This window comes from Epinephelus moara, chromosome 13 (assembly GCF_006386435.1).
Source record: "Epinephelus moara isolate mb chromosome 13, YSFRI_EMoa_1.0, whole genome shotgun sequence".
Lineage (NCBI taxonomy): Eukaryota > Metazoa > Chordata > Actinopteri > Perciformes > Serranidae > Epinephelus > Epinephelus moara.
The window spans coordinates 23,632,423-23,659,757 of NC_065518.1; the positions used below are offsets into that span (position 1 = coordinate 23,632,423).

General features: G+C 40.5%; 4 protein-coding genes across 5 annotated transcripts in view; 2 read left to right on the forward strand and 2 right to left on the reverse strand.

Moving 5' to 3' along the window:
* Nucleotides 1-525: 525 nt before the first annotated feature.
* On the reverse strand, nucleotides 526-13,969 carry LOC126399798 (uncharacterized protein C16orf52 homolog B-like). The gene is made up of 3 exons (XM_050060064.1): nucleotides 13,166-13,969; nucleotides 5,906-6,118; nucleotides 526-3,294 (listed from the first exon to the last, which is right to left on the reverse strand). The coding sequence occupies exons 1-3, from the start codon at nucleotides 13,269-13,271 to the stop codon at nucleotides 3,110-3,112; spliced, it is 504 nt and encodes a 167-aa protein (XP_049916021.1). The 5' UTR covers nucleotides 13,272-13,969; the 3' UTR covers nucleotides 526-3,109.
* Nucleotides 13,970-15,064: 1,095 nt separating this feature from the next.
* Nucleotides 15,065-21,950, reverse strand: LOC126399797 (cytochrome b-c1 complex subunit 2, mitochondrial). 2 transcript variants are annotated; one of them, XM_050060063.1, is made up of 14 exons: nucleotides 21,830-21,950; nucleotides 20,092-20,178; nucleotides 19,538-19,687; nucleotides 19,317-19,381; nucleotides 19,168-19,224; nucleotides 18,721-18,845; nucleotides 16,875-16,972; nucleotides 16,729-16,786; nucleotides 16,479-16,574; nucleotides 16,199-16,398; nucleotides 15,995-16,075; nucleotides 15,778-15,854; nucleotides 15,492-15,645; nucleotides 15,065-15,405 (listed from the first exon to the last, which is right to left on the reverse strand). In XM_050060063.1, the coding sequence occupies exons 1-14, from the start codon at nucleotides 21,860-21,862 to the stop codon at nucleotides 15,322-15,324; spliced, it is 1,365 nt and encodes a 454-aa protein (XP_049916020.1). In that variant the 5' UTR covers nucleotides 21,863-21,950; the 3' UTR covers nucleotides 15,065-15,321. The 2 variants fall into 2 exon arrangements, with proteins under 2 accessions (XP_049916020.1, XP_049916019.1); XM_050060062.1 differs by lacking the exon at nucleotides 20,092-20,178 and adding an exon at nucleotides 19,955-20,056 and having other exon boundaries at nucleotides 21,830-21,918.
* A 1,292-nt stretch (nucleotides 21,951-23,242) lies between these two features.
* Nucleotides 23,243-24,643, forward strand: LOC126399716 (NHP2-like protein 1). The gene is made up of 3 exons (XM_050059903.1): nucleotides 23,243-23,458; nucleotides 23,631-23,751; nucleotides 24,159-24,643. Exons 1-3 carry the CDS (start codon nucleotides 23,456-23,458, stop codon nucleotides 24,419-24,421), a joined length of 387 nt encoding a protein of 128 aa, XP_049915860.1. The 5' UTR covers nucleotides 23,243-23,455; the 3' UTR covers nucleotides 24,422-24,643.
* A 1,827-nt stretch (nucleotides 24,644-26,470) lies between these two features.
* Nucleotides 26,471-27,335, forward strand: part of crym (crystallin, mu) — a 6,865-nt gene continuing 6,000 nt past the window's right edge. The window contains exons 1-2 of the mRNA XM_050060674.1: nucleotides 26,471-26,766; nucleotides 26,841-26,991. Of these exons, the coding sequence (XP_049916631.1) occupies nucleotides 26,600-26,766; nucleotides 26,841-26,991 (318 nt within the window). The 5' untranslated portion in view covers nucleotides 26,471-26,599. The remainder of the gene's footprint in view (nucleotides 26,767-26,840; nucleotides 26,992-27,335) is intronic.

Consider the following 27,335-nt stretch of genomic DNA (forward strand, 5'->3'; position numbering starts at 1 on the left):
TTGGCCGTCAGATAGACTTAATGTAACTCTAAAATGCCTTCCTTTTTTCTCTCAGATCTTGAGATGTTTGATACACGCTGTGGAAACGTTTTATTGGCCCAAGAGATCAAAGAATTTTAATGATGTTTTCATGAACCTTTTGGCTGTAGAAAACAAAAATCCCCAAAACATAGCAATAGGTTTTTACATGATAGCAGCTACATGTTTGCTTTTCAATACACTGTCACTTCGAATTAAGACAAAAACTACAATTTTTTGAGTGATGAATGCAATTCTGACCCCCTGAGATTCTTAACTCCTGCTAGCATGTCTGCATCTGACCTAATCCCACTGGTAAATTGTTTAAGACTGTAAATAATATAAAGATAACAAACAATGACTAGCCAGCTCACTCAGTGTAAAAGTCCATGGTACAGGCAGGCAGTCCAAAAATGCATCCAAGGCCCCCTGACTGTAGTTAAAAATCTTTTATTAATTAATGGATAAACCTACATATTTCGACTAGAGAGTCTTCATCGGGGTGTAAAATGCATCGGAAACAGGTGTGCAATTTAAAAAGTAGAGGCCATGTGACACAGGTCACACAATACTACTAGACAAGAACCACATTAAAAGAAATTGCAAATGAAAATGAAGTAAATGTGTACTATGAGTAATTCACATATGTAGTAACAAGAATCCCAAATAAAAAGAAAATCAACATATTGTGACAAACCTGCACATTAAGCGACAGAAAATGAAAATATGCAGTAAAATATCTGACAAAGACAAGAAACAATATGTACTACAGTGTGGATGAACAAAAAAACTCATAACATGTATAAAGTTGAAATATTTATAAAGAGTGTGACTCATGATAACTAACAAAAAGACCTGACAGTAGGGATAAAGTTAAGCCTCAATATTCAAAGGCAGGAAAACTTCAAAGGGCTCACAAAGGATCACCCTCAGTAATATATGTAGAGAAACATGCCAACAGCAATATTATACTCCTAAAAGAGAGTATAAAACACTCAAGGGCTCACCCTCACTAATACTTGTTCAAAAACATAACAATGCTGAGAGGAAGGTATGATGTAGGGAAAACTCATAATAAATAACCATATACATGTCCAGAAAACATGACACAGCAGCAGATGCCAGAAGAGACAGAAAAAAACTAGACAGGAAGTATTCCAGCAGAAAAAGCAAAAGGTGTCGACCTGGTGTCTAAATTTCTCAGGTCCCAATCTGCTCGAGGGTTCTTGTGATTAGCCGGTACCCCAGATGGATCTGGGAGTGTCTTGCGGTGTCTGGCACCAGTGTGTTGACAGCAGATCCATTGAGTCCAGAGGGTTATGAGGTGGCACATGCCACAGATGCTGAATCAGATTGGGATCTCGGGAATTTGGAGGCCAGGTTGACACTTTGAGGTCTTTGTCACATTCCTTGTGCCATTCCAGAGCGATGTTTGCAGTGTGGCATGGTGCTTTTTTCTGCCAGGGGGCCATTGCCATTGGGGAGTACTGTTGCCATGAGGAGGGGTACTTGGTCTGCAATGGTGTTTGAGTGGGCGGAACATGTCAGGTGGTATCCACATGAATGCCAGAACCAAAGGTTTCCCAGGAGAACAATGCATTGGAACAAAATAATCAAAGTTATTCAATTCACCTGTCAGTGGTTTTAATGTTTTGGCTTATCGGTGTACCTGAGTTCTTAAATTGCACATCTGTTTCCAATGCATTTTACACCCTGATGAAGACTCTCTAGTCGAAACACGTTGGTTATCCATGTATTAATAAAGGATTTTTTAACACAGTCAGATTGCCTCGGATGCATATAACTACCTACATAGTGCCTTAACCCAGTGCAGCACTTACAGTACTTACAGTAATATGGCCTTCTAAAAGAAACTTATTAAAACAAATTGAGACAATCAGTGTTCCAATGAGTCATTTTTAATGCAATGAGATCTTCCATGCTCATTCAAGAACATCACAGTGCTTCTAGAAAACGTCACAGACTGGCTGTCTGTCATTTACACAGAAATGAAGTCGGCATCTCAAATATATAAAACAAACTAGTCATAGATCCAGTCATTTCTTGATACAGTGTTTAAACAACAGGAAATGCTCAAAAGGTGAATAATACATTCACTACATCACTAGAAAGAACAAAGCCGTAACAGAGAGACCGGAACAGGTGTGACCTGTCGATGTGAGGCTCACTGCTGATCCATACATCATCGTAGAGACCAGCTCATATTAATGCAACACATCCATGCACACAACTTTACACTACTCACTCCTCATTATGATCATTTTGGACCGATGTTGCCTGAAAGCCCATTTTACATTCTAGTTCTAACATTTTTATGCAAGATCATTTCATGTATCCAGAATTTTAAAATTGATCCCAAGACACTACAACTCAACAATATGATACTTATTTTAAGGTTAACAGCTCTTTAAGGCAAAGTGATCCACCACACATATTAACGGCAGGGAAACTCTGGGATACATTAGGCCTTTCAATAAAAAATACCTTTACAAAAAACAGAACTGAACAATTAAACAAATAAATAAAATGTGCCAAGAAAATGAAACATCATTGTATATATTACAGATAGTTCCATGTAGCTGTGGTCAGGGAAGAGGTGACTGGCTGATATTTGGTGCTTTGGCCAGCATGTGGCCTGACATGTCAGTCTGTGTGCATCTTGTTGATGGGATGAGAAGAGCAAGGGTTATCTGTCAGTAAATGTTAAGGTGACGGATAATACAGCAGGCCTCCCTTGAAAGTTCGGATGTTTGAATCCATTTCCATCATGTGTTTTTTTAATTCTCCTGCCTGTTCATCACTTCACACTCATCGTTCAGGACTGATGATGATAAGGGCTGTTTCAGAGCTCTCTGCCTCTGCTCAGTCTCTGAACAAACAGATGTACGGATGGCGTGATTTCGGCTCCAGTTACAGGCATCGTGACAAATCATCCAAAGGACAAACACAAACAGGTGTTTCTCAGTTTTGTTCAACTTCAGCGATGCTTCCAACACTGCCATGAAGAGTCACAAAAGTTGCCTCCAATGGTGGAGTTTCTCCAAAGACACAAAAAGAAGAGGAGAGATTTTCAGCCGGGCAGGCACACCTTCCCAGCAAACAGCAGTCCCACGATGGTGAAGAATATGGACAGAACAAAGAGGACGTAGGAGGAGCCCACCACCGTGTTGTTGGGGAGCTTATATGGCTGTCCTCCAACCTCGTTGATGTAGAAGCCGATGGGGAATATGAGGGCAGCCATGCAGAACAGGACCACTGTGACAGACGAAAAACACACGGACAGAAAGAAGATTACCATCCCCTCTAGACCAGCGACTCCCAGCCTGGAGTACTCCTGCAGCTGCCAGGGGTTATCAGAAAAGACTGTAGAGAAGCTAAACACATTTAGAAATACAGAAAACAAGATTTAAATTTCAAAAATGCTTTCAAATATCAGGCCAGCTGTGCCACCTGAACACACGTTGAGAGAGCATGGAAACTAGTTAGCGAGCCAAGGGATAAGCTGAAGTGAGGGATAAACAGTTACATTAGCTAAAAGTAAGGGATAAAATAGTTGAAACATTTAGCTTAAAGGATTACTTCACCCCCAAATGGTCTTTTGTATATCAATAACTCATCTCGTGTTACATTAAATTTGTGAAGAAACCTTTTTCTCACATGCCTCCACTGTGAACGAAGAATCCAAAAAAGGTGATTATTCTTGATGAAGTCAAAGTGTTCCACATATCAAACTATATCAAAATATTGATTTACAAACTCTCACACAACTCCTGCAGTATAATCCAAGTCTCATTTATCCAGCCGTATGCTCAGTACTTCCCAATCACCTGCATTTTTGCTAAAACCTTACTATTTTATACACTTCCCCATAAACAGTGCCATGCATGGATGAGTAGCTAGCCTGCCGAAGTGTTTTTAATAGGAAGGTTTCGGTGAAAATGCAGTCGGGAAGCACTGAGCACACAACTGAATAAATGAGACTTGGATTATACTGCACAAGTTGTGTGCAGATGTTTTGATATAGTTTTGCGTTTGTTTAACACAGACCTTTTTAATTCAATTTATCAAGAATTTTCGCTGTTTTTTGGATTCTTCGTTCACTGTGAAAGCATGAGAGAAAATCAAAATTTTCTTCATGAATTCAACATAACACGGGACAACTAACTGACAAACTAATGATCATTTAGCGGGTGTAGAATTTCTTTAAAGGAATGGAGTTGGCTAAAAGTAATGGGCAAATGGTTGAAACAGTTAGAAGCAATAAATGGTGAAATAATTAAAACTAATGCATAAATGGTAAATTGTCTCTTAGTAATAGATAAAATAGTTACCAGTAAGCAACAAGTAATAGACAAACAGCTAAAACTGTTAGCTAAAAGTAATGAACAGCTGGTTAAAATAGTTAGCATAATCAAAACAGATAGCTACAAGTAAGAGTTCAAATAGCTAAAAGTAATGGATGAACTGAAACTCAATGGAGTTGTCAACTAAAGGTGACTGGAGCTCATGTGACATGGCTACTGGGGTCCATCTGACAAAAAAAAAAGACAAATCACTGCTCTAGACCACTGGTTCCCAACTGGTCCAGCCACGGGGTCCAGACTGCTCCGTAGTCATTAGTTCAAGATCCACATAACATAACATATTCAGTGTCATACTTGCATTCGGCCACGTCATCGACTTAGTTTGCCATCTCTGTTAAGCAGCTGTCTGTTATTTACTCACTCTACAACAGGAAACAGCATTTCAGAATGAAAGCTTGTGCCAAAAATTCACTGTACTTCAAAAATAAAGTGTGTTTTTTACAATCTTGACATGTTTGCGACCCACTTTTGGACCACAATCCATCAATTGGGAACCACTGCTCAAGACCACTGGTTCCCACCCTAGGAGTCCTAAGCACCACTAGGGGTCGCCAAACCTTCATAGGTGGTCCCGAAGCCTTCTTGATTATGATTGGCGTAAGAAAACTGAAAAAATATTTACTAATAAACGACTTTACCAGTTGTTCTGTACTGTTATTGTTATACACTGAATATAATATAAAATATCTACAAAATGTCACTTAGTCAGGGGCTGTCATTTGACTTAATGATAGATGAGGTGTCCAATATAAAATATTATGAACAACTACACAACATACAAACTTTTAAGGCAGCTTTTAGGTATTAAAATATGTGTGGAAAAAAACTGTCCTTAGCACTAAAATCAGCCCCCAGTATTGATGGTCTACTCATGAGAACCTGCTTCATATTTTTCTATAATTGGAGCCAAGTGAAGCTCCTGCTCTGGTCCTCTGTAACAGACAAACTCTGTCTCTTTCCTGTAAAAATAGAAAACGGCCCATCAATTACAGCTCCTCCACAGTCACTTTGTCAAGATGTTCATAATTACCGGACTAAAAGCTCTCCTGAAATGAAACGCTGAGTTCTGAGGAAGGCTCCATTTACCTCACAGGAAATTCTCAAGTAGCATCGGTTACTTTCACAAGCATTTTATAAGCTATAATGGGTGAGCTTGCCTCCACCTGCAGTTAATTTCTGACCCTGGTGTGGTACTTTACGGCTAAAAGGGTTGGGTGTGATATTAAGGCAACTTTAATATTCATAAAACTGTTATTTAACAGCAGCAAACTGGACACAGAGCAATTGTGTTTACAAAGGTCCACAATGGTTTCAAGGAAGAATATAATGCCAGTCTGTCAATGCTGAACTTGTGTTTTGCTCTCAACTGTAAGTTTGTCACTTCCTATTGGCTGACAGTTGTCTTCAACCCTGGAATGTCATTTGATAACAAATTTGAAACTATTTATTCAAAGAGAGATGGTTATGATTGAAGAGCTTTTAAGGTGACAGTGAACACCTACTCCCTGTGAAGGCGATCCATCGGGCGTATCGGGCAGCTTCGCGGCGCCAGCGTGACATCACCAGCAGACCACAGGTGACGGTGAGGGAGATGATGCCCAGGATGATGAAGAAGAGTGTGGTGATCCACTCCGGGGGAAGCTGCGGGGGGATGCAGGTCCGGTCTCTGCCGTGGATGGTCTGGCACTGACGAACCAGACCCACAGTCAGAGAGCCTGGGTGGAGACAGAGAGGGAGAAAAAAAAATCCTCTTTACATCTGCAATAACATTTTTTGGCCACTTGGGGGCAGCTGAAACATGTTGTGGGCATAACATTGACATACAAACTGATATGGCAAACTTGTTAGCAAACTGATGACTGTAGGTCAATACTGTCTCTCTTTTAGCTCTGTTTTTGGTCTCTACCAACTCCTTAGGAAAGCATCTGGAGCTTTAGCTGCTAAATGCTCCGATACATTCACCAGCTGGGGTTTGATACATAAACCACACGTACACACAAAAACCAAGCATAAGTCATTTCTCATTGACAGGTCTAATGAGTGATGCAGGGGCACAAGTATTGATATGCAAACGTTTAATAGACTTTCTATAGTCATTTATTGCGAACTCTGAGTGTGGAAATGAGGCTCGTGCAGGTGCACACAGCATCACCACGACTGAGATTTATAAAACACAATCAGGCGTACGCATAGCTTAATAAATCTGACTAAAAGAATGTGTAAGCATATTTCTTCCTTTGTGCATACACACAGTTTTAGTCATGAATCTACACAGAGTTATATGCAACTGGTCTCTGGTCGCTAACTGTGTCTGTCTGCTGATTGGTGCTTTTTGTCTTTTGTTTGCTGCAGCCGAAAGCAAGGCTATGAGAGCGGTGAGAGTGAACCAAGACAGATAAGTTGGTGGCCAGTCAGCTAAACAATGAGCTGAAAACTCACTGTAAGGCTGAGAAAAAAAAGATGGGACCTGCACATTACATCCATTAAGTGAAAGGCAAAAACAGCCTAATGCACAGCAACATATGACATTAGTTCATGTGTTTCTGGCTGATGACCTCCCAGGAGTCCCTCTGATTCCCCACAGTGACCGGAGGCCGAGGAACCTGTTGGTATGGAAACACTGTGTCCCAGCGGCAGCAGTGACCCCTAGTGATTCATGAATGATGTCAAACAGGCTCAGGGTTCTGGCAAGAACCACCAAAGCATCATAGACACAGAGAGAAACTGTAAGATGTAAGAAAGAGAGAAGAGATCAATAACCCTACATCAGATGGCAAGTCACCTGACGGCCTGCTGTCTCACAGAGCCTGCTGGGTGGCTGTGATGTCAGGTAGCACACATACACACACACACACACACATACACACACACACGGAGCCCAACAGAGACTGCATCTGCTCAACTCTGCATCCAGTCTGACTACGTAGACGACACAACACAGAGCACATAAAAGAAATCCTCCCACACCTTCATTTAGTCTTTTGTCTCGCTCCTTTTTTCTTTCTTATTATCCTCAGCGAGCAGTTAGCGCCCGCCAAGCCAACACAGAAGAAAGAGGAGCTTTATACATTTTATGGATTTATGGATTTATTCTGGGCAATTTAAACCACGCGACTGTAGAATTAACATAATTGTCACGATGGCCAAAATTACAAGTAACCAATATCACAAAGAGTGCAGGAAAAACACAGGGAGGCACTGAAACATCTTTTAATTAGGGGGGATAATTACATAACATATGCTGCTTTTGAATAAACACCTGCTGCTTAAAACCATTAACACCCCTTAATTTACATTTAGCGGTTTATTATTTTTAAACTATACAATGTGTAAAAGATGTACAACTAAAATTAGGGACCTGAGAAAATCATACTACAAAACAAACAACAGATTTAATTCCTACTCCTATATCCATCAGCCCTTAAAATATTTATTGCTGGCTTGAAAGGGTTTCGGTTGCTGATTTTGGATACAGTGCTGGGTGATGATACCAGGACCAGACTGAACCACATCCTCCTGCAGGTTGACCTATCCCCCCCTATACACAGGATATCCTGTTCCCTTTCAACACATCCTTTCACACTGCAGGGTGGGGGACAATGTAAATAGTGCATTCATTTCCCCGCATACTGGACTCCATACCAAAAAAATATAAGTCACACAGAAATCTGCTTTTGCTTCCTGCCATGATGGAGCGCGGGCTTTGTTTTTGATATGATTTAAGAGAGCGAGAATAAACTTAAAGGAAAACTTCAAACGCAAAATGACCATTTGTACATCAGTTACTCACCCTGTGGTACCTTGAGTTCGGGAAGAAAACGTTGGTTTTCTCACATGCCTCTACAGTGAACGAAGAATCCAAAAACAGAGAAAATTCGTGGGGAATTGAAGTAAAGGGGTGGCGCGTTTAACAACAGCAATACTATATCAAATTTTTGCTAAAGCTTTACCATCTAAAATACTTCATCGTAAACAGTCTCAAACACATTATCTTCTTCCTCACCCTGCCATTCACTCCTTGCATGCATGCTCCTGCTCTCTCTCCGGTGGTCAGTGTTCGGAGCTGTCAATCGCGTCATCAGCCGCTCTACAGCTGATCAACCAATAGCGCAGCGACACACCTTCTCCATCAGCCTATCATCTCACTGCTCCTCAATTTAAATATGGTTCATTTCTGCACACAGTCCTTTCATGCTGCTGCCGTGCGCACCCTCCACCGCCCCATCACCGCCTAGTCTTCTCGGATGCAGCCTCTATTCGCCTCAGCACTCATCAGCCAAAGTCATCAGCCACCACCACCTCCACCAGTGTCTGGACCCCATGGGAGAATTTTTCGTGCTGCTGCTTATTAATAAGCTCCCTCTGGTGTCTAAGCAGCAAAAACTTTTGTTAAATCTTATCAGCACAAATCATCTGTTAATCTGTACACTTCCATTTCGCATTAAACTTAATCTTTATTTAATTCTTCTGTCTCAGAATGCGTGCGGACTGGATAAATGAGACTTTGATTATACTGCACGAGTTGTGTGAGACTTTGCAAATAAATGTTTTGCTATAGTTTAAACATGAACCCCTTTTGTTCCACTTCATGTAGCAATATCTCAGTTTTTGGATTCTTCGTGTACCACTGAGGCATGCAAGAAAGCATTTATTCACAAATTCAACATAACACTGGGTGAGTAACTGATATACAAATGATCATTTTGTGGGTGACTTATTCTTTTCAGCAACAAAATGTATGATTATGAATGAGAGCTGGCACAGGAATAAAATAAGAAAGAGTGAAAAAAAATTAATAAGTAACTTTACTTTATTTGTTTTCCTGGTGAAGGAAATACAGACCTGCCATAGTTTCCTGTTGTGTTATGGAACACTGTATGGAAAGGAATCAGTCAGAGACTTCTTTAACAGACTAAGCATTTGTGTACGTGTGTGTGTGTGTGTGTGTGTGTGTGTGTGTGTGGGGGGGGTTCGCTAAGTACCTTAACCTGTACTTAGCGAACACTTCGTAAACTGCTTCGACATTTTTCTGCTCCTTCAAATCTCGCAACACGGCACTTAAGCACACAAACACACACAAGTGCATCTGCTCACATTGGTGCAGTTTCTCTCTCTCTCTCTCTTTCTCACACACACACACACACACACACACACACACACACACACACACAGTGCTGACAGCATGACCTTGTGGTAGATAGAAAAGCACTATAATAGGGCGGCTCGTGAGCACATCAGTGTTTGAACAGCAGCTATAATAAACTCAAGTGTTGCCGTCACCAGTGGTGTGATTCTATTGATCGTGTCAACCAATAGGAAATTCTCAAAGTGCATATTCATAGTGAGCATGGGCTTATTATGTTATCATTATAATAAGTTTATTCTGTATATTTTCTCCCTTTTCTGGGTGTTTAATAAATCTAGATGGCCAACTAACTAGATTCATCAGAGCTGGGCTAAGTGCAGAGGAACAGTCTGAAAACAAAACTAAATAAATATAAATATACATATATACATGTATGAGCGTGTGTGTTTTTACTTCTGCGTGTACACTAAGCACTCAAAATAAGAATACATCATGACTAAGCGCGAGAAGCGTTAATTCTTCTGGTGGAAAGCACCGTTCTCCCAGGAGGCCAAATTAAGAGTCCCACATCTTCACTCCCAAACAACACTTCCTGCTTTCAGGTAATTACTACTCGGCTAATTAAACAGGAACAAAAAGCTTTTAGTACAGTAAGTACAGTCATTTCACACCATTGCTTGCAATCAGGGAACAAGAGTCAAAACCTTCAGTGTGAGTCGGTCTGAACTACAGTCCATTTTGTGCTATGACGACTGGGAGAGAAAACATCTTGTTATGTACTCAACTTGCAGCAGCAGTCAGTATTTTTTACAACAAATTAAATCCTGTAATGACCACTTGGCACGCCGGTAACGTGCTTATCTCTGCTCCACTGTAGCATGAGGATGGAGGCTGACAAGAACCTCCAGCAGCTGTGCATATACTGTAGTGGTGCTGTTTGTCTGTTGCATCAGTTTTAGTCAATGTTTAGCTTTTGGACTTTGCATCTGAATATTACTCTATTGAAATAACCAGGGAGGCTGACTGTGAGTAGAAGTCTGTGGGATTTGGATAAAACCTGTATTCGGCACTTTAATTCTAGGACTGACTGTACAATGAATAAAATCTAACTTCCCACAAGTGATCAGTATTGGCTGTAAAATGATCATAATGGTGATAACTAGTGTTTTAATTTATTCCAGAACAAGTTTTGACACTGATTTAAGACGCCAACATATTTATGTAAGTATTAAACATGATTTAAAATCAAGCTCTCTGAAACGATCGAAGTTCCAGTTCCAAAAAATTATCCTTAGCTATGAGTCGTTCAAAGTTAAAGGGAAATTCCACCCATTTTACACATCAAAATCTGTTAACAGGCGTCAGGGTGTACTACTGCACATGTGAAAAAGTTGTATGAAGCCTTTTGTGTCTCCAGAAGGAGATGTGTGAAACTGTTGTAAAGATATACTATGCAGGATTCTCCTAAATAAAAAAAGACATTGTATAGACTCATACAAAAGTAATCCCTTTCATCCATCACTTATGACCCAGGAGAAGTGTGTGGCAGTGTTTTTATCTGCAGAGACTCTGCCATCTGCCTGTATTTTCCTTCTTATTTTGCTATGATTGGGGCGTTCCTGGGATCAGCGCGCCTTATAAAAAGGTAGCGACCAGGTGCAAGACTGTAAGCAGCATGAGTCCAAGAAGAAGCTATGAAAATCGCAGGCACAGCACCCGGGGTTGGCTTTCAATTTCACTGGCAATATTATATACAAACAGTAACCAACAATTCTTGCATAGTATATCTTGAAGTGATGTCACCCGAGTCAGCGTCTGTTGGAGCTGAAGACTACAAGTTGTGTGAAATCTCCTGGTCTCAAGGTCTCCAGACCAATCATCATCTCTGCTTGAGGCTACATCAGCCACTACTACCATAACACATCCGAATCTCCAACAGAATTGACAGTGGTTGAGTTGCATTGTGGGTGATATAGTCACAAAGTAGTGGAATGCGGGGATTAAAAGAAGACACTACATTCCTGATATGTGTTCTATCGTTGTAATACTTTTGTGTACACAAACAGTAGTATGTAGCTTTTGATCCCTAAGCTGTAATTACCATGTCACTTCAAGAGAGCCTCATTGTAGGTTGGCGACAAGTAACCATGGTAACCTGTATTAACTCTGGCCAACCTCAACTCTGCCAGCAATTTGAAAATAATCTAAAAAATATGTGAAATCTTACACTTATACTTAAACTGTCTCAAGTTGTCTCAGTTGTCTTGGTCATGTCCGTGACAAACGTTGTCTACCGCACTGCATTGTGGGATAATTATGTCGACATACTGTCCAGTGATTGCATACTACAATGTTTCATCGGAAACAGTGTGCGAGTCAAGTGCTATGGGTTTCCTACTAAAATTTCAGACATACTAGAAAAATCTCACGTACTGTTTTAGCATGGAATTTTGGATGCAGCCAATAAGTTGTTGTGCTGCATACATTTTTGAAACAACCCAACGACTGTCCTCACATTTTCATTCAAATTTTGCTAAACCTTGATTGGTGCACGTACACAACATCATCTTTTTACAGCTGAACACCTTCGAAGCAGTAAGAAACGCACAGATACAAACACAAATATGGAAATATCCCGCGTAAAATAACAAAATCTGTTCAAGCTTTGACAGAAAACTGTGTTTTACATATAGGATTTAATGATTTACATTAAAAAGCTGACTAAGAAAAGTAGTTTTGGGCCTTTAAAGTGCACTGCACTCCCTGCACATGTTCTCCTCAATAGTTAGAACATGTGCATTTTTCCCTCTCTAATAACATGAAAGTTGCAGGACTTTTGACAAAATTAAAAGCTTTTACACCATACATTTGTGCATAAAAAACAACATATTGCAGGAAATTAAACGTGTGATGCTAAAAAATTTCTGGCAACGGACCTCCAAACCCCCATTTTATGTATGTGTGTCCCCTCCATATTGTTGAAGCAAACCTGCACTCTTGTGTTGGAGGATGATAAAGATGATCTTGTAAGAATATGGACATTTGAGTACATTACAGTAAAATAACTTGACTGGCAGAACAGTTTCAGTATCTGAACTTTGGGACATTTGCTTGACCTTTGCTGAATTCAGAGGACAATTTAGACACCAGATTATTCATGTTTTCCTTTTTGGTTTGTTGAAAATCATTCAATACACTAACATTTCTCCAATTCTCTAAAAGTGTGATTAACAGCCTGGGGTCAGACCTCTCCACTGGGTGCCAACATAAATCTGGGTGGTCACCAGATGAAGGAAAAACATCTGTTTATTCCATTTTTTAGAAACTTTTTCCATTTTCTCTAGTCAAATATTAGACACTTAACTCTCACTCTCAAACAGTGATCACACAGATGCCATCACCTTAATCTTAATAGGCCAAAAAGGCTGAGAACCACATTAGACTAGAGATTTAGCAATGTTTGTGTGCAACTGTTGCCTCAGACTTTGTTGACTTTAGGCTGAAAACACACTCTGACATGTTTTCTGACCTCTTTTTGTTATTTTTTTCACCCACAAACATATGCCATTTTCGACTTGCTGTGCTGTGCAGTGACTGACCTCCCATTAGTAACCATAGACACTTATCCAGGACAAACACAGTGCAGCAGTGAAACTAAGTGACAACAAAAACCTACCAGCTGATTCTCCAGTGCTGATCCAGTCCGGGTTGGCGATGCTGGCGATGGCAAAGATGTCTGCAGCGAGGAAGAGACATCCTGAAATCACGGTGAGTTTATCCATGTCGGTGGACACAGGTGGAGGTCAGAGTGTTTGTGTGCCTCTGTCTCACCTGAGGGGAGGCGGGACATCTAGAAGTCAGCAGCCTAACCTAGAGCCAGCCAGCTAACTTATGATGATGAGGATGATGAAGATCCATGATTTGTCCGCACATGTTTGATCCTTGAGATATGCAGGCTGATCCTTCAAAACATCCCCTTTCATTTAGTCCTCCAGCAGCCGAGCCTGACCCGACCTGCTGGCCCTTCTCCAGCCCGGGAGGAGAGGGTCGCTGCCCGGGTTCATGGATCACTTACCTCCGGATGCTCCAACACACCCCGGTGACATGAGCAGAAAACGGGGTGGAGAATTGGTTAATCGGTGATTAAACCTCCAGCAGTGAAAGCGTATTCATGCATGCAGTCGACTTGTTTCCTGAGTGTGCATGGAGCCCCCGAGCTCTCTCCCCCTATATGGAAGCTTTCTCTTTCCTCTGAACGCACACAGACGGGAAACGCCGCCCATGCTCGCGATCAATGCGCCTCTCTGCAGCTCCAAACCTCCTCACTCACATGCACTATATCGTCACTTTACCTCTTTAAAAAGCACATGAAACGCACAGCAAGGGTGCTTCGTGCAAGGCGGTGCTGTCCTCTCACAGCAATGAGAACTAAAATTCAGGCAGCTCGCGTCTCCATGTCTGTAGAGGGCAAGTCTCGCGAGAAAATGTGGAAATAGCCGACGCTCCTGACCTGGTGCTTTTTGCATCACGGTAAATGATGCAAAGGATGACCATTTGACTGAGCACCTTTTGCAATGCAAATAACACCCCACACTCATGCAGTCACATTTGCAAAGTGGCACTCTTCTCTCCGAGACAAAACACTGAGGTTGCACAAAAAAAACTTCCAAGGTCCACTTACTTGCCTTTGAGCTTTTGACTATATTACACAGTCTTCATCAGCAGATTGAGTTTGCTCACTTTACATTCAGCTAGATGTTAAAACTTTGCATGATTTTGAACACTTCTCATCAAGGGTGTGCCTTTGGAAACCGGTTTCTTAAGGACAATGACTTCACTGTACTCCAATGGCCTCCACAGTCACCAGATCTCAATCCAATAGAGCACCTTTGGGATGTGGTGGAGCAGGAGATTCGTATCATGGATGTGCAGCTGACAAATCTGCAGCAACTGTGTGATGCTATCATGTCAATATGGACCAAAATCTCTGAGGAATGTTTCCAGCATCTTGTTCAATCTATGCCACCAAGAATGAAGGCAGTTTTGAAGGCAAAAGGGGTCCCACCTGGTACTAACAAGGTGTACCTAGAAATGTGGCTGGTTGGGTGTATATTTCAGGATATAAAATAATTAAGTTGCTCATTTTACTAATTTGTGTCATAATAGTGCTAAATATGGTAAATACGATACTCTTTTGGGGCATTTTATAAGTATACCAGAGCAAAAATCAGCAGCTTAATTCAAATTCTCAGCCAGAATCTAATATTTGGCTTAAAAAGAACATTTTAAGCCCAAGTTTTCTGTTAGAAAAGAAAAGATAATTATGAATGTTTTTGAAACACAAATGGGAATTTGAAAAATGGAACAGTGGAAATTACACCTCAGCTTCTCATGCATATTGACTTTACAGTTCATTCTTATTTAGTTTTTTCAATCAAAACCTCCAGAAAAAGCATCTCAGCAGATCTAAAATTGCTTTTGTGAAGTGGTTTCCATTTTCAACAGTGAACTGTCAAGCAAAAACTCAAATACTAAAGTATGACAGACATAAAACACCACAGCAAAACACTTGAAACTCTGTAAGGTAGATAGAATTTATTCATTATTTTACATCAGCTATACAGTTAATGTGGACAGATGAGTGGAGCACGACACTGGGATGCGCCAGAGCAGCATCACCTGAAAATATGATGTTACAACACCGATAAATACCCAGTGGTGTTATGACATTATATCCCTCAGAACAACCGATGACCTTTTTGTCAAAATGTAGAAGGACACAAATTCTGCTTTGCCATCAGTCAGGCACAGTACGAGGTGTCGAGGAGGGCTTTAGATCTCGTCCACGAAAGGTGTTTTTATGAGGTTGCCGCTGGACGCCATGGTCTTCTTACCCGTCATGAACTTCTTGGCAGCCTGCAATTACACAAGAAAGTTGACGGCAACATTACTGACTGCACAACACAATTAAAGATGAAGTAAATCTGAACTAAATGTCTTACGTTGGAGACATCTGTCAGGGTGACGTTGTCAATCTTTTTGGAGATCTCCTCAGCGGGGCAGTAGGATCCTTCAGTCAGAGCCTGAGTGCCCATGGCCTCTAGCAAACCCTCTGATGTCTCCAGGGACATCAGGAACTCCCCCTTCAGCTGGGCCCTGCAGAGGAAACAAACACAAGCTCATCATAAGATACAATAGTGCAGACTAAGAGGAAAACTTTCAATTTGATGTAAATAACAATGTAAAATTTAAAGTCATGTCTCTGTCTTGTCTGTCTGTCTTACTTACTTGGCCCGAGTGAGGTCAGCAGCTGTGACTCCACCATCAGCAACAGCCTTCACCTCAGCAACCGCAGCCTTGATCACCTGGAGAGACATAAGAAGACAGAGCTTACATCAAGCTGTTTCACCGTTTCCAGTTTCATTGTTAAAAACTTGACTGCAGCTAATTTGTTGAACAGTTTGTGTCAATGAACAGACTCTTGTCATGACTAAGGGATACTCACATCACCAGCAACTCCTGGCTGGGAAATGGTGTAAACTCCAAACAGACCAGAGTCAGAGTAGCTTGAGTTGAAAGCGCTGACCTGTTCAGCCAAAAAAAGAAAAAAATGTTTTTACAGGTAGTGTTGAATGATGATTGACGCAAGACAAGGCCCCAGTGTATGAACAATTTTAGAAGTTTATTTTAGGAACTGACACCCACTCACATCAAAAGGGTCAGCAGTTGCCTTGGCAACACCCTGGACCAGTTTGTTGGTGGCGCATGAGCCCCTCTTGACATGCAGACCAGCTCCCAGTAAATGCTGCAGCACACTGAAGGCCAGGGCCTCGCCGGTGCCTGCTGCTGCTGACTGACTCACCACCGCTGAGTGGACCAGACTGCTGATGCAGGGCATACGAATCTCACCTAGAGACAAAAAAACAGGATGTGAATTTTTTTCTTGACGTAATAAATCCCCCCCACCCCCAATCATTGGTTCAGCTCACCTCCACGATACTGAGCCTTGGCCCCTGTGGTGCCTGCCCCACTGCGGATGTTGAGGAATTGCTCCCCAACTTGCTTAAGCACCGCATGGTCCACCCCTGAAGGAAAGACAAACGTCATACACTTAATGATGTTTCGGTCATTGAAGAAAACTAGGACTATGTTATAACTTGAAGCTGTATAAACACCCCAAGTTAAAACAATACTGCTGTCGTTATAAGGTTATTATATTAAAGGTATAATGACCCATACCCAGTCCAACAAGAGCCATTCTTGCACTTGTGAAATTGTTCTGGACAAACTGGTGCAGCTGAAGACAAACACAAACATTACAAAAGGTTTAAATGGGTATATTAACTCCATAGGTCTTCAGAAATACACACTGAAACAATACTTACATGTCCGGCCTGGATGTTGCCAACCATGTGGTCAGGACAGTACAGGGAGTTACTTAGTGCGTTCTTGTAGGCAGCTTCATGCAGAGCTTCAATCACACCTGGAAAAGACAGAAAGAGACATGATAACAATGCAATATTCTGATGTTGAAACTAACAGTTAAGTTGTCTTCTTAACTGATAAATCACTCTAGCAGCCTGTATGGTGGACTCCAAAGAAACAGTGATTGGATTTGGTGCACCTGTCTAATACTAGGCATGTAACGATATATCGAATTTTGCGGTGTCGCGATAAAATAAATTCTTGATACCGTCGTGGGAATGCCACGGTAGTTATATAGTTGCATTCTCCTACAGAGCCGGTAATATGACTGTGCGACTACATTCCCCATAATCCTTTGCATGCATCTGCGCGCGCAGGTGAGAGCAGACTCATGCAGCTCAGCCTCTCAGCCTCTCAGCCTCCGACTCTGACCAGTGCGTGACCGGAGGTAAGGAGATTGATTGTTCTTCTCTATGGATTTTCTCCGCGACCGTTCGCCATTGCAAGAAGCCACACATATCACGTGAAACAGCGGAATCATGGCTTTCCGACAAGACCAAGACCACTTGTCGGTAGTCCAATGTTTTCACAGCGAAAAAAAATGATACAGTTACACTAAAATAATGTAGGGAAATGGCTGGGCCTTATTACCTCTCTCTCTCTCTCTCTCTCTCTCTCTCTCTGTATCTGTGAGTGAGGGATTGTGTTATTGAGTTAACATTATTTCTAATTTGTTAATTTTGTTGTTGTTGCAGGGTCTGATTGTTCTAAGTTCTGTATATTTGATGAATATTAAGACTACTCTATCCTCACAATTTGATGTCATTCAGATTACTTTGTAGTAATAGTACTACACCACCTTTGTTCAGAGTAGGTTAAAAAATACTGAATGTTTCCATTTTCATATTCTGTCACTATAGTTTTAACTGACATGACTTTGTTATGGCACTTTAATGTCTGCCTGCCTAGCAGTAATAGGGGGGAAATGAAAGCACATGTTCAACTGTGTGTTGATTTGTTTATGATACGCTTCCAAGTTAAAAATAACATGCTGTACAGTGTACATACACTGTTTTTAAATAAAATAGCTATTTTTAACAATAAATTTTCTCTATTTCCCCCCTTGTATAAATATCGTGATATATATCATATCGTGGACTCTTTATCGTGATAATATCGTATCGTGAGTTTCTGGTATCGTTACATCCCTATCTAATACCATTTGCTTCTGTAAATTCCCACACATTTGGAGCCTTCTTTTGCCAACAATTGGGTGAAGCAATTTCATAAACTCTAAGCTGAATGTTCGGTCATTCTGCAGTAGCCCCCAGATTTTGCTGCAAAGTGAGTGCTCTTTACATTCATGCTACTCTTTGGAACAAACGGCTGTGGACGTGATGTAGCGGCATAGAGGAGGACAACCTCTTGACTATAAGGATCTTCTCTTTTCTGCGTCGAAGTGGTGAATTCACAGCTCACAGCAGCTTCATATGACACAGTCACAAGCTTTTGTTTGATATCTAGTGTCTGAAAAAAAATGTTTTTGCACATTTCTGATCTGTCAATAGCGCAGTTAGCTTGTTTACTATATTACATGAATGCTGTTGTCACACTGAACGTGCCACTTCAAAATTTTATATGGCAAAAGAAAAAGGAATCTTTGAATATTCGTAATAAACCAGCGAATCCAATTCAACTGATAATATTGTGGGTTGGGTACAGCCCTTGTTCTGTGAACAGCCAGTGTAGACATATAGATCTAAAGAAATAGTCTGTATGTGTACTGAAAGGGAAATAAATGCCCACCTATTTGAGTGCTCTGTGCAGCCTGGGCCTTGTCCATCTTCACTCGGGGCGTGAGATCTGACACCTCCCATGCCCGGAACTCTGGGGCTGTTGTCACGTTGATCAAATACTCCATTACTGTGTCACTGCAGGCAAATAACAAAAAAGGAGAAAAATGTGTTACATATGAGCTGCTGAAACTGTGCCTCCTGCTGCATGAGCTGCCTCTCCAGTGAACATCCTCTACATACCAGTGTTTGTTTCATGAAAATATAGTGTGAGAAACTGATTTCACATGTTATCTTCATATTACTGACATTAATTCAAGCTCAAAAGTGTTTTACAACCATCTGTCTAGTCTAACAGATACTGAAAGCATGTCTTCTCCTTGTACTAGAAACATGGGACATTGCTCATTTCTGACTCGTGCAGCATTAAACACAATGCTGATATTATTCAAAAACTCACATGTCATCTCTCAAGCAGTCAACGGTGTAGATCATGTTCTCCCTGGATGAAGTCACACTGCAGAGAAACAGATATCCAAATAAGAATACTGACCAAGAAAGACACTTGTATACAATGATGTGTTATGACCTTTATGGGAGGTTACTGACCTCAGGCTGCCTCCCACTGCTTCAATACCTCGGCATATCTTAAAAGATGACGCTCCTTTGGTTGTCTGGAAAAGTAGGAATTGAAAGTCAACACCATACAGCCATATGAATAATATTATAGTAAAACTGGGGGACAATGGGCAACCAGAAGAATACTGAATCATTAACAGTTGTTCGAAAGTGTACCAAGCTTAAAATACGCTACGTATGAAGTATCATACCAGGTTGGAGGCCAGCCGAAGGAGGTGGGTGACCCCCTGGTTGTCAGGGGTCTCATAACGACAGCCAGCCTTGATAAACACTCCAATCTTGGAGGCTGGGGAATAGTTCTCCAGGGAGGCGATCACTAGCCCACTAGGCAGTCTGGTCACCTGGACAGAAGAACACATATAAAGTCATCCTTTAGTTTCATCACATGTAAACCAACAAGTCTCAGTGTACACTATAAAGGGTCATCTAAGATCATTTGGGCATTTAATTAGATGATTTGACCAATTATTCTCAACACAATGAGAAGAGACGAACAGTTAAAGCATAAACATAAGCAATGTGTCTTTTCCTACAGACAAACTAATTCATCTCTTCATTCTCAGACTGACTGAACCCAGCCAACTCATCCTCATCACTCCACAACATACATAGACATCCTGGAAGGAGTGGGCAGTCCCTGGAGAGAGCTTGAGGCCAGCAAGAGGCTGGGCAAGGGACTGGCCTGTTCTGGCAGCCACATGGAACCGTCTCTGTGGAGAAGAGACACAAGTCAACAACCACTGACCTGCACATCCTGCGGCTGAAACTTAACATGTTCGGCGGCCCCACTGAACTCCACCTTACGGGCAGCCTGGGCTGCGTAAAGCCTCGTCTGGAAAAATAGAGAACATGGGAAGGCGGGACATTACAACTAATGTGTTGCTGGCAATGGCAATTTGAGGAGGGGGGAAGGAACAGAACAGAGACGTGTACGATTGTGACATGGTGGAATCTGGGATCAGGAATTGCATCTTACACACAACATACTTATCTCAAAACTAATTATTTTACTCCATTTGTACATACTTCCTCTCATAGTAGATATAGTGTTGCTGGACACCCTGAACATTTGGCATTTTGATAAAACTTTCAGTCGACCATACAGAAATCTGACATAATAGTAATGGCCCTAAACTGACTGAAAGTAGTGTGTAAGATTCAGGGGGATTTAGTGGCATTTTTCAGTAAGCATTGCAGATTGCAACCAGCTAAAACTTCTCGTGGTTAAAATTCATTCAGTGTTCGTTGTTCAGGAAGTTTGTGCTGGGAGCTGAATAATCCGCAAACTGAATAAAGGGATCAAATGTCATGTTAAAAAATCTGTGTCTTTCTGATGCTTTAATTGTGGAGGGGCTGCTAACTACGGTAGTCAACGTGAATGGCCCTAACTAGAGCCAGTGTTTAGTTTGTCTGTTCTGGGCTACTGTGGAAACATGGTGATGGCAATCTCTGTGGACAAGGACCCACTCCCTGTGTAGATATAAACGGCTCATTTTGAGGTAACAAGATCACAACAGTGATTCTTTTTTTTTTTTTTTCCAGGCGATTATATACTAAAGAAAACATACTTATTATACGACATTTCAGCTAATATATACCCCCAGCTCCTGCAAACTGGATCTTTGAAATAGATGACAAAAAACTCTTACCACACAGGCTATTTAGTGTCTCTTCCGCAGCTTACATATTATCTTCTTCAGCAGATAATTTTGCATATCAAACCAAAATGGATTAGAGGTCTATCAAGTTCCTAGAGCTTTTACGATTATGATTTCTGACCTTTGACAGCTCATGTAACGTTACAGTCAGTCAGTCAGTCACTTATTTTATATCTGTATTAGCATCTCAATCTGCACATTAAAAGGCTTATAGTCGCCTTTCACTAAACATAGGGAATCAAACTACCTCACTCATAACCATGTTTTTATGTTTACAAAAAAGGTGTAGTGCTGGTTGAGCTGGACTGATTTATCACCACATAAGGTTAGTTCTGTTACATTAGAAAGCACTGCTTTACTTTAGGTTAACAATGATGTTGTATAACGCAAAACTCAAGTCTAAAATGTCAGTAAAGTTGAATAATCTGGTATAAATGTAAGGTAAGTGAGCCGCATAAGCCTAAACTAACGTCAACATTAGTAGTGGATGGGGATGCTAAAGTAAGTGTAACGTTACAAGAAGCTAGCTCTTTCTTTTTAAAGCCCGAGTGGAGTAAAATATGGTTTAAAAGTGACTTTAAATGTATAACCCGACTTGTCTGGTGTTAATGATGTAACGTTATCAGTTAGGTAAGTGCCGGTTGAGTTAAGCACAGAGACACGACTAGCTCCAGCTTCCTCGTCTGCTCTTCATCACACCTTGTCCGGACACGACCCTGACTTTTTACACCGTTCAACAATCAAACACAGAGTAAAACAGTCGGCTAGTGTGTGTACAGTTGTCCCGACACATGACTATACAGGATAAGTTAACTAAGTCCTTACCGATAGCTGACTAATTCCCCGAATCCCCTTCATCTCCCCTCTCTCCTTCAGTCGGAACGATGGAGCAATATGGCTGACGTGAAAGTGCCCTACCCAAAATGCACAGCGCGGTCCTTACTAGCAAAAGTACCGCTGAGCCAATGAGAGAGCGCCCTCTGTTGCCACGGAGACAAAGAGTGGGACACAGCCACAAACTGTACAGTAGTGAAAGATAGAATATATATTCTGTTTGTTTTGGCATCATGTTAAGAGATTTTGGCAAGATGTTTTCCAGGTTCATTACTGATACTTTAATGAATTATTTTACTTTATTTTATGATGCATAAATATACACTGGCTAGATTCACATCATCCATCATATAGTAATCCTAAATTTCATATTTAGATTAAATTCACTGACAAAAGACTGTCTTTTTCCATAGATAATGTGAGCAGTGCATTAATATAAATCAATCTGACACCAAAAATTGACCTCTTTAGACTTCAAATGAGTGTATTGCCTTTATTTATTTTATTATTTTTATTTACAGGATTCCCACACTATTTCATGGACAAAATTTCAAAACTGTTCCATTACTAATTTTCTATATATATTTTTTTTTAAACCTGCTCTACAGCTAAATTTGCCATTTAATTACTTACATACACATGAAAAAAAAAATCCATGACTTTGCAAAACTTTAAATATTCTTTCTTGGTCTGGAAAATGTGATTGAGAAATTCCATGACCTTCCCAGATTTTCCATGACTGTGGAAACCCTGAATCTTATTTTCCTCCATTCATTTTGCATGCATTTATTTCAACATTCTTATTATTCCTTCTACGCTGTGCTGTTCAGACAAGTTAGTTAAATATATATATATATACACATATAGTATTTTCTGAAAAAAAAACTTCAGACAATAAGGATATATTGAGTTGTAATGACAAATATAATATAAAATACATTTATATTGTGATTTAAAGCATGAAACTGTTAATTGGAATGAGTTAACTTTTCATGAAAAATAAATAAACTCTTTTTGTTGGGGAAAAAAGTAGTAAAAAAACGGAATACAAAATAAAACACATACACAGGGTAAGTTAAATACAGTAAAGTATAAGTTAAACATAACAATAAATCTAACACAGTAATAATGTGAAATACATACTGAAAATATAATTTACTTCCAATAGTTGTTATTGGAAGTATATAATCAGAATAATTGTTTTTATTGTTACTGTTTTTATTATTTTGTTACATTATTTCCAGGATCAGGATTTTATGATTTATTATTTATTATTATTGTTATTATTTTGTTTTTGTTATATAATTGTTATAATATATAATATATAAAGTAAGCGTCCTTTCATTGGTTAAAAGAAATAAATGAAGCATAATAAAAGCACTTCCTGTCGTTTTTAGCATGTGTCCCCAGTGCGCATGTGCGGTACCCAACACGTGCGGTGAACGTTTGGACCGAGTGCATGCAACACAGCTTACAGAGTTCGTAGCGCTACGAAAATATTATCCACGTTGAGCATATCTCGCGTCTTGTCGTCCCTTTCTCAGCCAGGTGAAATTTAATAGTCCTCCGTGAAGCATTTCGCCGAGAGGGCCGGAATACTAGAAAAAACAAGTCACAATGGTGAGTGTTCTGAATGAGCTAACAAGCTAACAGACAAGCTAACGGTTAACAATCTAAAGAAACGAGGCTGCGGAGCGAACTAACCTTACACTCATAACACCCTGGAGTTTGTTAACTTTGTATACTGCTTTCCTGTGGTTAATGTTTGTTTTGTTTTGTGTACCATGACCAGACTGAAGCCGCAGTGAACCCAAAGGCCTACCCGCTGGCTGACGCCACGCTGACCAAAACTATCCTGGACCTGGTGCAGCAAGCCTCCAACTACAAGCAGCTGAGGAAGGGAGCTAATGAAGGTGAGGAAACATTAACACCAAGACTAGAATGTGACTAGTTAGTGGGTTTACGTACAAGCTGGTAGTTTGATTATCCGCCACTTACAGTAGCAATGCAACATCCAAGAATGTCTGTGAAACGTGGTCTATTGAAAATAACACCTACAGATAGCTGGATCTCAAATGTGTGGATTTAAAAGACCCTGACCTGGAAAAGAAACTTCATTGTATGTCCTTCACAATTCACTGTTAGTATTGTAGAGCTACAAGGATGGGTGTACTGCTCAAATAGACTAAATGAATAAACAAGAAAATAATTTGCAGGTTAATTTCAGAATCAAACTAGCAGTCTACAGAGTAGCAGTGATGATATAATAGTAATAGTCTTAAATACATTGTACTAACTGTGATCTTTTTTTTTCCCCCAGCCACTAAAACCCTGAACAGAGGCATTGCTGAGTTTATCGTGATGGCTGCTGATGCTGAACCACTGGAGATCATCCTCCACCTGCCGCTGCTCTGTGAGGACAAGAACGTCCCGTACGTGTTTGTCCGCTCCAAGCAGGCCCTGGGTCGGGCCTGTGGGGTGTCGCGCCCCGTCATTGCTACCTCAGTCACCATAAAGGAGGGGTCTCAGCTCAAGCCGCAGATTCAGTCCGTTCAGATGGCTATTGAGAGACTGCTCGTCTGATTTTTGTTGCACTGTTGTGACAAATTCTCCTTGAAAAAAGGAGGGGAAAAAATATTCCAGTATGAAAATATGCTTGTCGTCTGTTTGATAAAAAACAGTTAAGCATGACAAGAAAATATAGAAGTTTTTTCTTTTTTACATTTTAGGACAGTTCGTCCAGTTCAGTGTATCAGTTTGCCATGGCATCTCTTGATTCATAATAAAATAATTTTTTTATTTAAACCCAGTGTTTGTTCGTATTTCACGTTATGTTTTCATTCAGGTTGTGTAATTAACCTTTAATAACATATAACAATAAAACAATTGATACATTTGGGGAGGAATATGAACTTACACACACTTATACAAACATAATTTGTATGTTTTCAGTGCAACCAAACACAACAGCTCATTTCATTTGGAGGTGTGTTCAGGCCACTAACAAGCTGTGATATTATGCTACCTGGGGTCTTCTTTATAAAACAATGCGCAGGATCCATACTAAAAAAGTAGGTGAGGACAAAAGCCAAAAAAGGTGTGTGGCAAAAAATTACATGTTTTAAAATCAGGCTTCCACATCACCATCTGCGTTGCTAATTTCCTGTCTCCAAAAATGTTAGTAAGCATGGGTCAAAGTTATCCTCTTATTTGAAGATATTAAATTTGACACATTTATACTTCCATCAGCTGCTAAATTAAAGTTCTGCACAGTGTTTTTAGCAGTACTAACAGTGAAGTAATAGGCCTACAGTAGTGGCAGAAGAAGTACTCAGATCCTTGAGTATAAGTGTCAGTGTAACTACACTGCAGGTAAAAGTCCATTCAGAATTCTACTTAACTTAAAGTACAGAAGTATTAACAAAATGTCCTTAAAGTATGAAAAATAAAGGTATTAATTCTGCAGAAAGATGCACTTTCCGACTAATATATATGAGATCTGATATGACATAATCTATTTATATACAGGTAGGTGGTAAAGTCCAGCCAAGCTAGAGGTCGGGCCCCTTCCAAAGGGTGACAAATAAATCTGGAATGACGTTCTGCTTCACAAATTTACATGTTTCTTCTTTAAAGAATAAATATAATCAATTCTTTCCTTTTTAAATAGTGCACACTTTTACCTCTTAGGGCCTCAAGCAGTTATTAAACCTATCTCAGAAGTTTAGAGGGGAATTCTCTCCTTGGTATTGTAATGACTGAAAGTAGACAATAGGCCCAAACCAGTAAGACTACAGGTTACAAGCCAAACATGTTTAGAACCACTAAGCAATTCATTATATAGTAAAAGTTAATCATGTTTTTATGTAAAATGTGTGCTTATTGCAGTTAAATAAATGTAGAGAAATGAAAAGTAAAATTTTTGTATTTGAGTAAATGTATACATTTAGACTATGTAACCCTAAAATGGGAATTAATTTTGATGATACTGTACTTTTACTTGCAGTAGTTTTCCATTGTGGTGTTACTTTTACTTATAAGTAAAGGATCTACTTCTTCCAACAGTTTCCAATATGTAACACTAGTTAATAAGAAAAAACCTACATTTGATCCCTATATTTATTCATGTATTTATTTATACCAGTGGTGGGAGAAGTATTCAGATCTTAATAAGGTAAGGCAAAGTAAAAGTAGCAGTACCATAGTTTAGAGATACTCTGTTATAAGTAAAAGTCCAAATGTTACTAAAGTAAAAGTACAAAATTATACTTAGAATACAAAAAGTAAAAGTGCTCATAATGCAGAATGGCCCAGTTCACAATAATATACACTATATTATTGAAATATAAATATTGTTGCATTAATGTGGACATCACTTTAATGTTGCAGATGGTAAAGGTGGAGCTTATTTTTATACTTCCTGGTGGCTCGTGAATTTCACCAACGGATCAATAAAGTCTTATCCCTATTCATAATGTTATCCTAAATCATTATTTATTTGACTATTATAATTTGTACTTTGTTACATTGCAGCACTGATTTAATGAAGTAGACAGCTCGGCAGTACTACCACTAGGGGCGCTAAAGATACTAGTCGCGACCAGTATCGGCTACAACCACCTCTCCAGCTCGGTCTTCTCGTGTCTCGTCCCACTTTTACTACAGTGTTATAGGAGCCTTATTGCAGCTCTTGAACGCAGCTCGGCAGGCTGAACTTTGGACCAAAATCGCGTCCATTAACTTATCTGACTCGCAGGAGCCATGGCCGCCCCCCCAGTTGTTATCTGGGAGCAGGAGGTGCAGCCCCTGCTGCGGTACAAAGAGTTGATCCCTCGTCTGGAGGAAGCTTTGGGAAAGTTCTCCAGACGAGACAGCGCGGAGGTGATCCAGCCTGTGCGCACCACCGTGCCTCTGCAGAAACACAGCGGGTAAGACTACTCTCTCAAGTGAAATATTAACACGCTGTTCCTATTGCTGCCTGACACTTCTTCCTTTTTTACAGCTTCCTGGGACTGATGCCCACGTACATGCAGAATGACGGAGTCCTGTGCACAAAGTTGGTGTGTTTCTACAAGAGGGAGGAAGGCTCAACTTTACCGGCCACGCAAGCCGCGGTGGTGCTGCTGGACCCGGAGTATGGGAACGTCAAGGCTGTGAGTGAAACAGGGCCGTATCCACCTATTTAACATCAGGGGGACCATTTTTAATCGACACTTTCTGCAGCCCAGACCTCCAGCGAGGCCTTGGGTGATTTTTTTTATTTTAAAACAAAAATTTTAGATCAGGGGTTCTCAAAGTTTTGAATACTGTGTCCTTTTAGCAACAGCGCCGAGATCCTCCCAGTGGCATTGGCAGGTAGTGGCACCGCAGTGGCAATCTGTGGCAGTCTGTGGCAATCTGTGGCATCTCCTGGCACCCGCTCGGCAGTTCAGAAACGCCTCCTTTGACTCGCTGCCAATAAGGGCGGGGCCACATTTCCTGGGAAAACCCACTGGTC

Excerpts from the sequence above, each read along its gene's own strand:
- LOC126399716 (XM_050059903.1), top strand. Across the intron at positions 23,752-24,158 it reads GAGGAAGGGAGCTAATGAAG|CCACTAAAACCCTGAACAGA; the intron begins GTGAGGAAACAT and ends TTTTTCCCCCAG.
- LOC126399798 (XM_050060064.1), bottom strand. The coding sequence starts at position 13,271 with ATGGATAAACTCACCGTGATTTCAGGATGTCTCTTCCTCGCTGCAGAC. Across the intron at positions 6,119-13,165 it reads CAGCACTGGAGAATCAGCTG|GCTCTCTGACTGTGGGTCTG; the intron begins GTAGGTTTTTGT and ends GTCTCCACCCAG. Across the intron at positions 3,295-5,905 it reads ATGGATCGCCTTCACAGGGA|TGGTCCTGTTCTGCATGGCT; the intron begins GTAGGTGTTCAC and ends CGTCTGTCACAG.
- LOC126399797 (XM_050060062.1), bottom strand. The coding sequence starts at position 21,862 with ATGAAGGGGATTCGGGGAATTAGTCAGCTATCG. Across the intron at positions 16,787-16,874 it reads GCAACATCCAGGCCGGACAT|CTGCACCAGTTTGTCCAGAA; the intron begins GTAAGTATTGTT and ends GTTTGTCTTCAG. Across the intron at positions 16,399-16,478 it reads CAAGGCTCAGTATCGTGGAG|GTGAGATTCGTATGCCCTGC; the intron begins GTGAGCTGAACC and ends TTTTGTCTCTAG.